This window comes from Mobula hypostoma, chromosome 3, assembly GCF_963921235.1.
Source record: "Mobula hypostoma chromosome 3, sMobHyp1.1, whole genome shotgun sequence".
Classification (NCBI taxonomy): domain Eukaryota; kingdom Metazoa; phylum Chordata; class Chondrichthyes; order Myliobatiformes; family Myliobatidae; genus Mobula; species Mobula hypostoma.
The window spans coordinates 35964212-35980824 of NC_086099.1; the positions used below are offsets into that span (position 1 = coordinate 35964212).

A 16613-nucleotide genomic window follows, 5' to 3' on the forward strand; every position below is an offset into this window, starting at 1 on the left:
CTTTCCTAACTATTTGTTGCACTTGCTCCCAAGCCTTTTACAGATCCTATAGTGGGACTCACCCACCGCCCCCCCCGCCCCCGATCCTTTTGCCTTTTAGAGCCCTGCAGTCTCTTACTATTTAATAATATACTTTTATTGAATCAAAATGAACAATATCATATGCTTTCCCATCTACAAAGTTTGTATATTTCACTTGCCGTGTCTACATCCATTCAAATAACCTATCTTATTTTGTATTTATTTAATGGAATTTGTTTGCAGAGAAGAACTACCAATCTTCTCTTTCATTAATGAAGTTTATTTTAATTTATTTGGCTAGTTTATTTCAGTTATTTTAAAATGTCTTAACAAGTTTAATCTACTAATTTAATATCCATTACTTATTGTTCCCTGACAAAAAGAATTCTGCCACCAATTTTATGTGGTTTTATTCTTCCACAAGATGTGCAAGGATAGCACTATTATCAAATTTATATATAGAACAAAACCTGAGGTTTAGCCAAGTGTAGAGATGTTAAGCAAATGAGTAAAAGTTTGGTCAGATAGTTAAGTTTTGAGAAACATTTTAAAAGACAAAAGCAATCAGCAATCTGCTGGAGAATCTCTGTGGGTCAAGCAGCTACATACAAAATGGAAAGGAAAAGAACTTGGGAAAGATTATTTTATTTCTTCCCTTTTTGTAGTTGTTAGGTGCTACTGCAGTTGAAGATAAACTTCAAGATGGTGTTCCACAGACAATTGAAACACTTGTGAAAGCAAATATCAAGATATGGGTTCTGACAGGTGACAAACAAGGTAAATAAATCTCGTCATTTGTTAATAATAGAAATCAATGGCTGGGATTAAACATGAAAGTTATTTTGGTGGTTGCTAGTTGCTTCTATTCAAATTATGGTTTAAATACTTCGGTCTTTGTCTGCTGGAAGGCTTTACTGTAAAGAGTAATGTATTTGTTCATTCATGTGTATTGTATAGATTATTCCAACAAATCTGAATGAATGAACATCAGTGAGCAGGAAATGTCCAGTTTGACTTTTTGAAACCACTTCTAAATGATTCTTTACATAGCAATTCAGATATGCCCGGCAGTAAGAAATTATCCCAGCCCCATTAAAGCAGTTCAGTGAAAGGAAACAATATGATATGATTTGGAGATGATGGAAGTGAATATCATGACATATTTCCTGACAGTGTGGTGCATTGCTGCAGCCTGGTCCACTCACTGGGCTCACAGCAGTAATCAAATTAGAAAATCTTGCTGGTGGAGATGTATAAAAACGCCAGTGGAGTTCTCAGAAAGGCTGAAGTACAAAAGAGATTTCGCATTGCTTCATGTTCCTAAAGAGCTGATCAGATCTTGCCTGGGCTACTTTATTCACTGTCAGACACAGCAGCCTATGACCGATATATTGGGCTTGGAAGACACGTACACAGATTCAGCAGAAGGAAGTCAAGATTTAAGGAGTTAAATTTTGAGAAAATGCTTGTTTTTCCTTGAGTTTAGAATATATAGGTATTTAAGCTGTTAAAAGGATTCAGTAGGATTTAGGGTAGGTACAGAGCAAGTACATTCTCTGATCTGTGAATAATTCTTTTGAAACAGACCTAGAAATCACATGGCACAGTTTCTTTTGCACTGTTGGATTAAATTGTGTGAAATTAATTATCACACATGATTGGAATCTGGGTATGCTAATTCCATGCACATTATGTTTGTCTGTGAAACTCTCAAGGAAAAGGATCAGTCTTTGAATAATGTGTTCACACTGCATTCTGCCTCTCTGCAATTTACATTTTATGCCTTTAAAGATCCTTAAGATATATTTCTTCAGCCTGAACTGCAGAGTGAACATTCTGAAGGTAGTCCAAGTTTCATTATTGTCTGATGCATGCTTTGTTATAAGATTAACATAGAAGTACACACTTAATCCTCCGCACAATAGTAGGCACAGAGTAAGGAGAGGAGGTTCGGTAGCAATGGCAGGTAGCAGGTTGACTCTCTGGTGTGTTATTGTAGCCCATAAATTCTCGTAAGGACCTAGTTCCATTGAAACAGGGAAAGACATCAAGGCATTCCAACCCTAACTATAACAAGAACCTGACACCTTTGTTATATGAACAAAAGTGGCAAGTTAGCATTATCCAAAAGTATTACATAGCAAGAATCATCTTCAGCAGATGGAAGTCCTGCCACTAGCTTTACTAAGCCTTAAATGCCTCCCTCATTCCCAGCTCTAACCTTGTAATTTTCTACAGTTCCAAAATAACACAGAAGGGTCTTTACTTGTGTCTAAGAGTGTGTTTCCAAAGATGATGAGAAATGAACTGCTTTATTCTGCACAAGTTAGCCTGCAGCAGCACCACATCAATTCATTAACTTAAATCTTTATCACAGTTCAATACTTACAAAATGTCTGCAATGTGTCCCATGTACCAAAAGATCGGACAGTGAAACAAAGGATCATTTTAACAGAGACACAAAAAGGGCGGAACCACTTACAGACAGGTGTGGGTCTCTGCATACCATTCACCTGTCCAGTTCCAGATTAACTGAAATATCTACTAGACAAGTGGAATTTAGGAAGTTAAGATTTTACATCGAATTAAGTAGCTTTTAAAGAGAAGAAAGCATTTGATTCCATATTATATGCAATAATAAAACAGAAGTTAGAAGTGATGAAAAAAATTAGAAAACTTACAAATTATATCTGTAAATTTAGATTCAATTTTTATCATTTCTTAGACTATGCAAACTTTGGAGCTTGAAATCCTCTGACAACACCTTTGGCTTGTTCTGCTAAGATTAGTTTGTAGTGTACTAACTTAGCTGTCAGCTAATTTGTTGGTTCACAACTGTCCTAGCAACCAGTTAACAAAATCCAGCTACACTTTGCCTAACATTCAGCACTATTTTTGGAAAGTATGGCACCTTGATGTTACCAGCATGTTACTAGACATTTTTGGAACTTTTCATCCCCCTTCTGCATTTTGTGCAATGAATGTTCACCCAATAACTTTACAGCATTGCTGGAATCACTGGACATTGCCAGTGTCTTCATTATTGGCCAGAAAACGGCATCATAACATGCAAAATGGACCTTGATTTCTTGGATTACATATCTAGTGGTGAAGGTTTTATTCAAAAATTGAAGAGACAGTATCAATAATTTGGATCTTTTTATATAGCTGCCTTATTCAAGAGCACCATTTCAAATCAATAATAAATGTGTGCATGTTACACTTATATAGAGTAACAAATTCCTTGAAGAAATATTGTTTTTAAAAATTAAGAGCTCAGTGTCAAGTCAAATTTCTTTCTTTCTTTCTTACCTAATGGTCTAATTCTGCTCCTTTATCTTATGGTTACAACCCTCAGTTACTTTGAGGTTACAGATACTAACGGATCTCTCGGATAGCCTCTCCTCGCAGATGTCTGATGGAGTTTGCAGACTGATGGTGTTTGAAACTCTGGTCCTCTCATTTCAAGAATCCCCCTCTCCTTCTCTCCCCCACTTCCCCTCTCCCCCCTCCCCCTCTCCCCCACTCCCCTCCATCTCTCTCTCCAGCGAATCCAAGTTTCACACAGCATCTACATTTCACATTCCACAAATGCATTTATGATTATTCCTTTAATCTTTTTTGGATTCTATCTGGCCATTCCCAGACAAATCCAATTATGCTCTATATTTGCTCAGTAAACATGTCCCCTCTACCATTGTTCAGTTCAACAGTTGTTCGTCCATCGGCATCGATGAAGACCTCGACACCATTATGATGATGGTGTCGAGACTAGCGTGTGGTTTGGATTTAAGTGAGGGAGAGTTGCGCAGCGTCAGCCTCACTTTCTCTTCCCAAATCCCATCTAGATCTAGTGGCAAGACAACAGTCAAGATGGCTGGAGTTGGGACAAGGCGAAGTGAATGACTAGGACATCTCTGTGTCTTGTTATGCTCTGTGTGTTCCACGACGCTTGTAGAGACCGCCTTCTTGACCGTTGGACCTTCCATTGATCTCGTCCACTCACTCTGCTGGAGTCTGTCTTCACATGCTGGGATAGACTACTCCTTATCTCACCGAGGGTTTGAGACCCGTCAGCTACCCTCACATGGTTTAGCGGGCTTGTCGAAGCCGCTGCCTGGGGTGTGGCCGCTGTCGCATGTAAACAGCTACGGAGAGCCACAGGTGAGAGCTGAGTGCCAGGTGGGGACCAAAGGTGGACAAACTGCCTGGAAAGGATGCAACATGTTCCCCCACCAGAGGTGCTACCCCTCCCTGACACCCCATACACAAAGTACTGATACACTAAATGATAAATATATGCAGCATCGTAAATACTGCTATATTATTGTAATATCATAATATCAACCTTCAAATAAATCATTAAGATATCAAAATGAAGAAACCACCATTAAAATTTACATAGTTGATGTTAATTTCTTGGTGTTCACCTGGCGGAGAATCTCACCTGGTCCCTCAACACCAGCTCCATAGACAAGAAAGCCCAGCAGCGTCTCTACTTTCTGCGAAGGCCGAGAAAAGTCCATCTCCCACCCCCCATCCTCACCACATTCTACAGAGGTTGTATTGAGAGCATCCTGAGCAGCTGCATCACTGCCTGGTTCGGGAATTGCACCGTCTTGGATCGCAAGACCCTGCAGCGGATACTGAGGTCAGCTGAGAAGATCATCGGGGTCTCTCTTCCTGCCATTACAGACATTTACAACACACGCTGCACCCGTAAAGCGAACAGCATTGTGAAGGACTCCATGCACCCCTCATACATACTCTTCTCCCTCCTGCCATCTGGTAAAACGTACAGAAGCATTCGGGCTCTCACGACCAGACTGTGCAACAGTTTCTTCCCCCAAGCCATCAGACTCCTCAATACTCAGAGACTAGTCTGACATCTACATCATTTATTATTATATTGTAATTTGTCCTCTACTGTGCCTATTGTCTTGTTTATTATTTATTGTACTGCCCTGCACTGTTTTGTGCAATTTACATAGTCCTGTGTAGGTCTGTAGTCTAGTGTAGTTTTTGTGTTGCTTTAGTCATAGTCATAGTCATACTTTATTGATCCCGGGGGAAATTGGTTTTTGTTACAGTTGCTCCATAAATAATAAACAGTAATAGAACCATAAATAGTTAAATAGTAATATGTAAATTATGCCAGTAAATTATGAAATAAGTCCAGGACCAGCCTATTGGCTCAGGATGTCTGACCCTCCAAGGGAGGGATTGTAAAGTTTGATGGCCACAGGCAGGAATGACTTCTTATAACACTCAGTGCTGCATCTTGGTGGAATGAGTCTCTGGCTGAATGTACTCCTGTGGTCTAGTCTACGTAGTCTAGTGTAGCCTTGTGTTGTCTCATTTAGTCTAGTATAGTTTTGTGTTGTTTCATGTAGCAACATGGTCCTGGAGGAACGTTGTTTCATTTTTACTGTGTGCTGAACCAGCAGTTTATGGTCGAAATGACAATAAAAAGCGACTTGACTTGACTTGAAGTTTTGCTTTCTCTACTAATGTTACAAGTATCTAAGCTCTTTCCTTACTTTTGAAATGTTAATCTACATAGTTCCTATTCATAGACATTGCATCAGAATTTTCCTTTGAAAGGTCACTGATTTGAAATGTAAACTCCTTTTCTCTCTCAGCAGATGCTGCCAAAATTGCTCAGCATGTCCAGGATTTTCTCCATTTATTTTAATTTTCAACATCCGTAGAACTTAGCTTATCTATTTGATTTCTATCTATCTTGATTATTGCCATACATAGTTATTTTATTTTACATTTTCTCAGATTAATTAAAAAAAATATGTTTGCAGTGTTCTTGTCTCATTTTCCATTGACCAATGATAATTGGCGAATTCCTTCACCTAAGCACTTATTCATATATTCTGACCAGCTATCTTTATTGGTGCAATATTATTATATTTTACTAATCATAGAGAAACGTACACACCATTCCTGAATGCTATTTCACTACAATTAACTTTAGAAATTATGAAATGATGTTTTTGTTTCTTACAGAGACAGCTGTAAATATTGGATATGCATGTAATATGCTCCAGGATGAAATGAGAGAAGTATTCATTATTGAAGGCAATGAATCAAGTGAAGTTCGTAAAGAACTAAGGTACATGGAGAAAAATCTCACTTACATTAGAAAACAGATTTTTTTTTACACAAGGAATGGCATGGTAGGTGCCTGGAATTGGCTGCCGAGGGTGGTGGTGGGAAAAGAGATGATAGTGTTGTTTCAGAGGTTTTCAGAGAGGCACACAAAGATGTAGGGAATGGAGGGATGTGGGTCAGGAAGAATCATAGGGTCATGGAGCACTATAGCACAGGGACAGGCCCTTCAGTCTATCTAACTCTTATTCTGCCTAGTACAATTGACCAGCACTTGGACCATAGCCCATCCCCGTACTTATCTAAACTTCTCTTAAATGTTACAATCAGATTTGGTTTAGATTGAATGTTTGGCTTAGATAGTCATAGTCATACTTTATTGATCCCGGGGGAAATTGGTTTTCGTTACAGTTGCACCATAAATAATAAATAGTAATAGAACTATAAATAGTTAAATAGTAATATGTAAATTATGCCAGTAAATTATGAAATAAGTCCAGAACCAGCCTATTGGCTCAGGGTGTCTGACCCTCCAAGGGAGGGGTTGTAAAGTTTGATGGCCACAGGCAGGAATGACTTCCTATGATGCTCTGTGCTGCATCTCCGTGGAATGAGTCTCTGGCTGAATGTACTCCTGTGCCCACCCAGTACATTATGTCGTGGATGGGAGACATTGTCCAAGATGGCATGCAACTTAGACAGCATCCTCTTTTCAGACACCACCGTGAGAGAGTCCAGTTCCATCCCCACAACATCACTGGGAGTTTGTTGATTCTGTTGGTGTCTGCTACCCTCAGCCTGCTGCCCCAGCACACAACAGCAAACATGATAGCACTGGCCACCACAGACTCGTAGAACATCCTCAGCATTGTCCGGCAGATGTTAAAAGACCTCAGTCTCCTCAGGAAATAGAGATGGCTCTGACCCTTCTTGTAGACAGCCTCAGTTTTCTTTGACCAGTCCAGTTTATTGTCAATTCGTATCCCCAGGTATCTGTAATCCTCCACCATGTCCACACTGACCCCCTGGATGGAAACAGGGATCACCGGTACCTTAGCTCTCCTCAGGTCTACCATCAGCTCCTTAGTCTTTTTCACATTAAGCTGCAGATAATTCTGCTCACATAACAAAGTTTCCTACCGTAGCCCTGTACTCAGCCTTATCTCCCTTGCTGATGCATCCAACTATGGCAGTGTCATCCGAAAACTTCTGAAGATGACAAGACTCTGTGCAGTAGTTGAAGTCCGAGGTTTAAGGTTGCAAAAGATTTAGCTTAATTTGGTATCCTTTTCAACACGGTCTTTGTGGGCTAAAGGGTCAGTTCCTGTGCTATGTTCTAATAGATTGTAAGTTAGTTGATTATAAGTAATTTGAGATCATTTCTTTTCTAAGTTTCACTGTGATTCCTGCTCATTCTTCTGAACTCAAGAGAATAGCAGGTCTCATCTATCCAATCTTTCTTCATACAGCTGATCTGCCACCCTGAGAACTAGTCTGGAGAATCTTTGTTGCATTTTCTTTACCCTTTGTTTTTAAGGTGGAAAAACAAAGCTGTATTCTACATAAGTGTGGAATAAGAGACATTTTTGCCCTCTACTCAAACTTTCTTGTAATAAATGCCGACATGCCGTTTGTTTCTAACAGCTTGTGGCACCTGAATGTTAACTTTTTCTGAGGTTTTTGGCTACAGAACAATAAAACCATAAGATATAAGGGCAGAATTAGGCCATTCAGCCCGTTGACTCTGCTCTGTCATTTGATCATTGCTGATTTATTTTCCCTCTCACTCTCATTTTTCTGCCCTCTCCCCGTAACCATTGACACCCTTACTAATTAAGAACCTTTCAACCTCAGCTTTAAATATACCCAGTGACTTCACCTCCACAGCCGCCTGTGGCAACGAATCCCACAGATGAGTTAATAAGCTGGACAGAGCAATGAAAGATGCAATTTAACCCTGAAAATGTCAGTTAATACATTTTGTAAGGTCTGTTAAGACTAACATACATATACTGAATGGTGGGAACCTAGAAAATAGTCAGGAATGGAGAAACCTTGGTATAGGTGTTCAAAGATCTTAATGCCAGCAGTACAGATAGAAAAGGTGGTTAAGAAGCTTTACACAAGTATTATTTTTTAGCAGGGAATAGAATATACAGTGACAGCAGGAATATTATGGTACAATTGTATAAAATATTAGTTAGGTCACAGTTTTCTTTGCAGTCCAGGTTGTCGTGCTGTAGGAAGGATCTGACTGTACTGGAGAGGTTGCAGAGGAGATTCAACTGGATGGTGCCTGGAGTGGAGTTTTCCACTTATTGAAAAAGAATGGATAGGCTAGATCCATTTTCTTTGAAGTAGAGAAGGCTGTAGGGGTACAATTTGAGTTCAGTTGCTTGCTGCAGGATACCTTGCCTCTGACCTGTTCCTGTAGCCACATTATGTACAGTATATGGCTAGTCCAGTTTAGTTTCTGGTCAAGGTAACCCTTAGGAATTTGACAGTGGGGGAATTCAGTGATGGTCATGTGATTGAATGTCAGAGGGTGATAGATGGATTGTCTCTTGTTGGATACTGTCATTGTCTCACATTGTTGTGGCACAAGTATTACTTCCCATGCCTTAGCCCAGACTGGTGTATTTGGATATGGACTGATTCATTATCCAGTAAGTCGTGAATAATACCAGATATTGTGCAATCATCAGTAAGCATCTGTAGTTCTGATCTTATAATTGAAGGCAGGTCATTAGTGAAGCAACTAAAGATGGTTGGGCATAGGATAAATACTCCTGGATCTCTCCAGGAGTTCCTCACTACTTTGTGGAAAGTCAGCAGAAATGCCCTGTGGTTGAGAATAATTGATCTTCAACCACCACAGACTTCTTTCTTCGTGCCAGGTTTGGTTCAAACAAGTGGAAAGGTTTTCCCCCAAATTCTATTAATCCCTGTTCAGACAGGTCTCCTTGATACCATTCTTGGGGCAATTACTCTCACTCACCTTTGGAGTACAGCTTCTTTCTTCAAATTTGTAACAAAGCTATAATGAAGTCAGGAGGTGAGTGACTTTGGCAGAACTCAAACTGAGCTTATGTGAGCAGGCTATTGCTATGCAACTGCTGTTTCACTGCACTATTAATTACCATTTGCATTATTTTGCTGATTGGGTTGGTAATTGGCTGAATTGGATTTTCCTGCTTTTGTGGGCAAGAGATATCAAGGCACTTTTCCACACAGGTAGATGCCAGTGTTTTAGTTGTACTGGAACAACATGACCAAAGATTTGGCAATTTCTAGAGCACAGGCCTTTGTTGTATCCACTGCCTTTAGCTATTTCTTGCTATCATGGATTGGCTGAAGACCAGCATCTAGCATTCTGGGGCCCATTGGAGATGCATCTTTCACTTAACATTTCTGGCTCAGGTTTCTTGCAGACAATTCAGCTTTCTCTTTCACTTTTGCATTGTATGCTAATCTACCCCATTGTTGAGAATGGTGATATTTATGCAGTCTCTACCTCCGCTGAGGATGGTCTGGAATCTGGGATGCAGTTTCAGAGGGGGTAGTGGAGGAAGGGACTCTCAGATTACTTAAAAAAAACAAATGAGTAAATGAAGCACATGGCATAGGGGTCTACAGGATGACTGAAATTTGCTAAGTTAACAAATTTCACGTCACATGCCGATGATAATAAACCTGATTCCGATTCTGAAAACAGGATTAGTATTGATAGGTGCTTTAATGCAAGCGTAGAATATTTAGCTTAAATCTCCTTGATTCGATGACAGGAACTACTTGGTTTACATGATTTTTCTTCTGTATGTAAAGACATTAACTATGATATTAACTAATCTCCACACAGAAAAGCTTGTGCAGTAATGACAGGGAAAACAGAAACAGAGGATGATTCAGTCACAATCCAACAGCCAACAAAATCCAAGCTCCTGTCTGAGGAAACTGCTAATGCAGATTATGGTCTGGTGATCAGTGGTGACGCATTGGTAAGAAGCAACAAACTAATTTAAGTTTTTCTTTCATTTCTTAAAAGCAAGACTTGAACCTGATTGTTGAGAAACTTGACAGAGTTAATGTAGTGCTACTAATGTTAACAGTGAAGTTGGAAGCCTGGCCATATTCTGGAGGAAAAAAGACCAAGAGGGGAGAAAATTTACTTGTCTTACTACCTCCTCTCTTAAACAATCCTTTGTTGTTTACAAGGCCAATATTATGCAAAGGGGCTGGTTAGTGATATATTATCCATTTTCTCTCTGCTGTTCATTCAAGGACAATCTAATATTTAGGAGCAATATAATGCAGCGTGCTAGAGCACCACAAAGTAAGCTCAACACTGATGGGACCTATTCTGCTATTCCCACTGATTCTGCTGAGGGGTGTATCTGAAAAGGTTGTCAAAACAGCATCAGGATTTTCTGCATCATGTAAGAATAAATTTACCCAGATTAATGACTTTGTAAACACCATGGCCACCCAGCAGAAATATTGCAAATGTTTAGGGACAATTTTTTCACTTCATTTTAAACTTTGTACTGGTCTTTTCTTGTGAAATACAGTTCATAAAAAATAATTCTAAGATTTTCTGCTCTGTTCAGGTACAGGTTTAGGTTTATTTTCTGTTCTTGAAAAATGCAAAATCTAACTTTTATGCCACCTTTATATGGATTTCAGATAAACTGTAAAGTTATTTAGAGATCTGAAGAAATGTGCAATAACTACTTTTATTGTTTGGATATTTGTGGATAGATTTTCACTATCTCATCTGGATAAACTGATGTTTGTCCAGATGATGTATGACGATTGAGCCTATATTGGACACCAGTAACAGCAGCCAGTAAGTCCCACTTTCCACTCTCGCCAAATAGCTCTTCAAATTCTTTGAGGCACTTATCCAGGTCCATTTTGAATATAATTGTATCTCCCTAATAAGTGTTACACCCAATAGCAGTCAATGATAATAATGTAAGAAAGCACTGCCACCTGCTGCATAAAACTAGCCAGCCTAATTTTTAACGACCTGATATCCAGAAACAAATTAATAAGCAAAAAGCCCTGCCTTTTAATAGTTTAACAGGTCATTATTTCAGGGGCTTATATGATCTGATATATTAAAAGAGTCTTTTACAAAATCACCATTACAAAAGCAGTATTTGTTTTTTTTCTTGGCTTTAAGACAATATATGGCAGTTTATTACATTCTTGTTGATAGAAACAATTTTCCAGCATAGTTCAATAATGAGAACCTCATCATTTTATTAAAAAGCAGCTTCTAGAATTCAGGCTGTCTTTGGCATCATTGCAACTATGTGTAAAACTGAGTTTCTTTTATTATACATGTCTGTGAAACAAATACTTTCAGTGTAATTGCAGATATTAACATGGGTTTTCTAAAATGCATTATATCTAAATGTAGGCACATGCTTTAGAAGAAGACCTGGAATTACTGTTCTTAAAAACAGCTTGCCTCTGTAAAACTGTAATCTGCTGCCGTGTCACACCCCTTCAGAAAGCTCAGGTGGTAGAACTGGTAAAAAAGTACAAGGAAGCGATAACACTAGCAATTGGAGATGGAGCAAATGATGTAAGCATGATCAAAGGTGAGTGAGAAATTTGGATACTCGGACAGACTTGTGAAAATCTGACTGGACACTTAGCGTCATTATGGAAGGTGTCATTGCTAAACCAAATACAAAAATTGTTTGTATTCATAAAGAAACATTAAAAAGTAAATGTTATTGGAAACTTACCCTAGTATGTCTTACTTTCTGTTCTTTAATAGCTTTATAATTCAAAAGAAAACAGGTAATTATAGGTAAATAAGAATATTGGGGCAGGTTTCCAAGATAGTTCCAAAATATTGTCTCACATATTGAAGAGTAAATTGCGCCAGGGATCTTGCACTGTGTTTTTGATGACAAATAAAAATCAGAAACATAGTATCACAAACCTGCAAGCATATTTTCCCCAATCTATTTCGAATTTCGAATACAGAGCTTGAGAGCTAAATGCACAAAAGTAATTTGCCTTCAGACATTCGTCAAGTGATCTATACTCTGTTTACTTTGTTTCCTTTTGTAAAGACATTTATTCTATACTATACTTTTTTCCAATATGTTGTCTATATTCTGTTCATTCTGGGTTTTATTTTTGTTCTCTCCTTTAAAATTGCACCCGTTCCTCTTCATTCAAAATATACCACCTGAAATTCAACTCTGTTAAATTCCACATCGTGGTGGTCAAGAATAAACAGGAATATGCTACTTCGAATCACATATCATTCCACTTGGGAATACTCCACTCTATATGATCTTTAATGATTCTCTTACTTAATTCTTTCAGGTTGGAAATTCACATTCTTCAAATTAATTTGCTTAATTTTACATCTCTACTATTCCTTTTAGTATACTCCTCAACTTCAAAAACAAGGAAGGAATAAAGTAGATTTAGAAAATGGCAATAGAGAACAATTCCTGTAAATGCTGTTATCGGCCTTTAATACCTTGGCCTCAATTTTATCGACCATTGGTTTTTAGCAGCTTATTAAATATTTTCTGAAAATCCAACATTGGTTCCATTTATCAGATAGCACTGATTCCATTGACCTTATCAAATACAATTTCTTGTTTGCAGTGCATGCTGGCTCACCTCAAATGGCAATTTTTTTCCTAAATATTTTTTCTAAAAGCTTTCACACAACTGAATTAGCATCACTATTTTCAGTATTCAACAGGTTTCTATGAGATATTCCCTCATCTTTTTGAATATTGCCCAGAGATATGAGACGCTCCTCGTACGTCAATCTCTTCATTCCTGGGATCACTCCTCTGTACCCTCATTAGAACCATCACATCTTTCTTTAGACACAGGATCCAAAATTTCCCTGATTATTCTAAATGTGGTGTGATGAATGCATTTTAAAGCCTCAGCAGTATCAACATTGCTTTTATATTCTAGACCTCTCAAAATGAATGCTAACATTGCATTTGTCTTCCTTACAATCAATTCAACCTGTAATTTAACCTGAAAGGGATCATGAACTAGGACTCCCAAGTCCCTTTGCACCGCTGATTTGTGAATTCTGTCCCCATTTACAAAATAGCCAAAGCCTTTATTCTTCTTACCAGAGTGCATAACCTCCACACTTCCCCATGTTGTATTCCATCTGCAATTTCTTTGTCTACCCTCCTATCTTGTCCAAGACCTTCTATAGATTCCCTACCTCCATAACACTACCTGTCCCTTGACCTACTTCGGTTTTGTCTGCAAAATTGGCCACAGTGCCTTTATTCCCTTCAATGGGATGATTAACATATAAAGAGAAAAACTGTGGTCCAAAAAAATTGACTGCTGCAGAACTACACTAGTCACAGGCAGCCATCACATTCTCTGCTTTCTGCCAGTCAACCATTGCTTCGTCTGCTTTTAGGAAGTACTGCAAATCTGAGTAACATTTAATTTATATTCCAACAGCTGCTCATATTGGGGTGGGCATCAGCGGTGAGGAAGGAACACAGGCTGTCCTTTCAAGTGATTTCTCCTTTGCTCAGTTTCGTTATCTCCAGCGTCTTTTACTTGTCCATGGAAGATGGTCCTATCTACGAATGTGCAGATTTCTCCGTTACTTTTTCTATAAAAATTTTGCTTTCACTCTTGTTCATTTCTGGTATGGATTCTTCTGTGGATTTTCAGCGCAGGTAAGACCGTTTTCGAAAGGTTATTTACCTGGAAATAACTGTGTAGCTTGGGTGGTTGTTAGTTGGATTGAGATGTTCTCCGATCTTGCCAATTCAATTGCAACTGTTTCATTGCCATACGAGAAAATGTCATCAGTGCACTGTTCATTTGTGGTGTGTTCTCCACATGCTTGGCCTTTATATACTTATCAATCTGCTGATTCGTCCTCATTATGGAAACTTAATTGTGACGTAGGGCGGGAGTCTCATCGGTGATTGATTGTGTGGCAAACTCTGTGTGTTGTGGTTTGGAGTTTTGCCCGCACTGGCTTATCGAGGTCTTATAAGTAGGCTTGTAAGTAGAATCGAGGTCTACATGTCTGTTTATAGAATTATTTGCACCAAACCATGCTTCTAGGAATTATCTTGCATGCCACGTGTTTGCTTGTGCCATGACTTTTACTGATGCCCAGTCGTATCTGTGCACCTTTTGATCTTCATGGGTAGAGACTAGGGAGAGTTGGTCACGCAGCTTTACAATCAGTTGATATTCATGGATCCTTGTGGATAGTTCTCTCCCAATCTCCCATCTTAACTGATGTAATGTCACTGATGATGAACAACTTAACCCAACTAGTTATTTACTGAGCTCCTATATGCCCCATGCTTATATTGCGACAATAATCTATAGAGTGGAAAGAGGAAACAGTATTTTCAGAAAGTTTTCGTTTAGATCAAACAAGATTTCCAGTTGGAAATAGCCAGTGATGACAAGAGGGAAAAGGTATAGTTTCAGCTATAAATTGGTGAGACACTTCTTTCCAATTTAATCAATGGAATGACCCAGGAAGGGCATGTCTGCTCTGAAGTACACTGATCTAGGTGGAATTTTAAGATGGGAGTCTCAATCCCAAGCCACTCAGCCTTTAACTTGCCCATTTTCAGTTTTAATGACAAGGTCAGATGCTGGTTGACCATCCGACTTCTGAGTGTCATGTGCTCCAGGCCATATGAGTATGTTTCTGAAACTGATACTCTGGCAGGAATATTAAACACATTGAAGCACAAGTAGCATTCCAAGTAGTAGTTGTCTAAATAAATTCCACTGGAACTTTACAGAGGTTGCTAAATAGCCTAAGAAATAACATTTACTTCCTAGTTTTAATCTGAAGTTAGCTCACCAATTATCAATTTTTGTTAGATTCATGATTGTTCATTTCCAGTGCTAAATTTTAATACTGCATTTCTTCTTTTCATAGACTGTGTATGATCAATGGTTCATTACACTCTACAATTTGGTCTATACATCACTCCCTGTATTAGGATTGAGTCTATTTGATCAGGTATGTTTGTAAAATTACTGTCTGATTCCCTCTTGACTGTCCTGAAATATTAGATGACAACAATCTCATTAAAAATGCGGATTAGCTATGATGATGTTCATAAACACCAAATGAGCAGAGTGTAAGTAATGTGAATGGTATTGACAGCAAGACTGATCGATTTAGTTGTAAATCTAGCAAAGGGCATGAAAGTAAGGCCCAGATGCAAACTAAACCTAACCTACATTGCCACCTATTTATTACCCAAGGATAAAAATTGAGTGCAGCATATCTGTAAAAATGGTTTAATGTATTTATATATTATAATGCAGTTTTGTTTGTTAAATAGTATATATACTGAGCAGCCACTTTATTAGGTACAGAAGTATGCCTAATAAAGTGGCCACAGGAGTGGAAACCGGTGTGGTCTTCTCCTGTAGTAGCCCATCCATTTCAAGGTTCAACACGGTGTGTGTTCAAAGATACTCTTCTGTTGTGACACATAGTTAGTTGAGTTACTGTCACCTTGCTGTCCGCTGGAACCAGTCTGGCCATTTTCCTCTGACCTCTCATTAACAAGGCATTTTTTTTCCAACAGAAGTGCCGCTCACTCGATTTTTTTTTGTGCCATTCTCTGTAAACTTTAGAGACTACTGAGCGTGAAAGTACCAGGGGATCAGCAGTTTCTGAGATGCTCAAACCACCCCATCTGGCAGCAACAATCATTCCACTTAGATCACATGTCTTTCCCATTCTGATGTTTGGGCTGAACAACAACTGAACCGCTTGACCATGTCTGCATGTTTTTATTCATTAGGTTGCTGCCACATGATTGGCTGATTAGATATTTGCATTAACGAGCAAGTGTACAGGTGTACCTAATAAAGTGGCACAGACTGTAACTTAATAAATTTAGAACACTTGCATTATAAAATATTAGTCCAGGCAATTGATTCCACAGCAAGCTCACTCATAAAAAATGTAATGGTAATTGAGAAATAGATAAAATATTAATTTTGTAAATCAGAAGGTGACTAGAGTTAGATATTGTGGTTCAGACTGTGTAATACCATGATTACAGCTTGTGCCTATCACCATATTTCACTGCATTGAAGTTTTCAGGGTCATTGGGAAGACAATTAATTACTCTGGGAAATACATCCAGGAGTACCATCTCTCTGTCTTTCCTGCAGTCATCTGCCTCATTTGTCTGAGAACACATTTCTCTCTTGATTTGGATGATGATGGACAAAAAAATCTATTCACCCTTTCCCTTTCCATCATCCAGAGGTCAAATCAGTCAAGCTAAAGCCATGATTCAGAAATACATCTTCCAATCTAGCCTGCTAGATTTGGTGTTCCCAAATGTAACATCTTCTACAGCTGAGAAAACAAGCTCAAGTTGAGTGATCACTTTGTAAGTATGTGCTGACAACACTCCAGCAATAGGACTGCACAGTTGTGC

The 16613-nt window shown here is 38.7% G+C and overlaps 1 protein-coding gene across 1 annotated transcript in view; it reads left to right on the forward strand.

Moving 5' to 3' along the window:
- LOC134343938 (phospholipid-transporting ATPase ID-like) overlaps positions 1 to 16613 on the forward strand; it is a 146497-nt gene that overhangs the window by 100240 nt on the left and 29644 nt on the right. Inside the window, exons 19-24 of the mRNA XM_063042898.1 lie at positions 687 to 798; positions 6040 to 6145; positions 10001 to 10139; positions 11567 to 11750; positions 13624 to 13847; positions 15086 to 15169. Coding sequence (XP_062898968.1) covers positions 687 to 798; positions 6040 to 6145; positions 10001 to 10139; positions 11567 to 11750; positions 13624 to 13847; positions 15086 to 15169 — 849 coding nt within the window. The remainder of the gene's footprint in view (positions 1 to 686; positions 799 to 6039; positions 6146 to 10000; positions 10140 to 11566; positions 11751 to 13623; positions 13848 to 15085; positions 15170 to 16613) is intronic.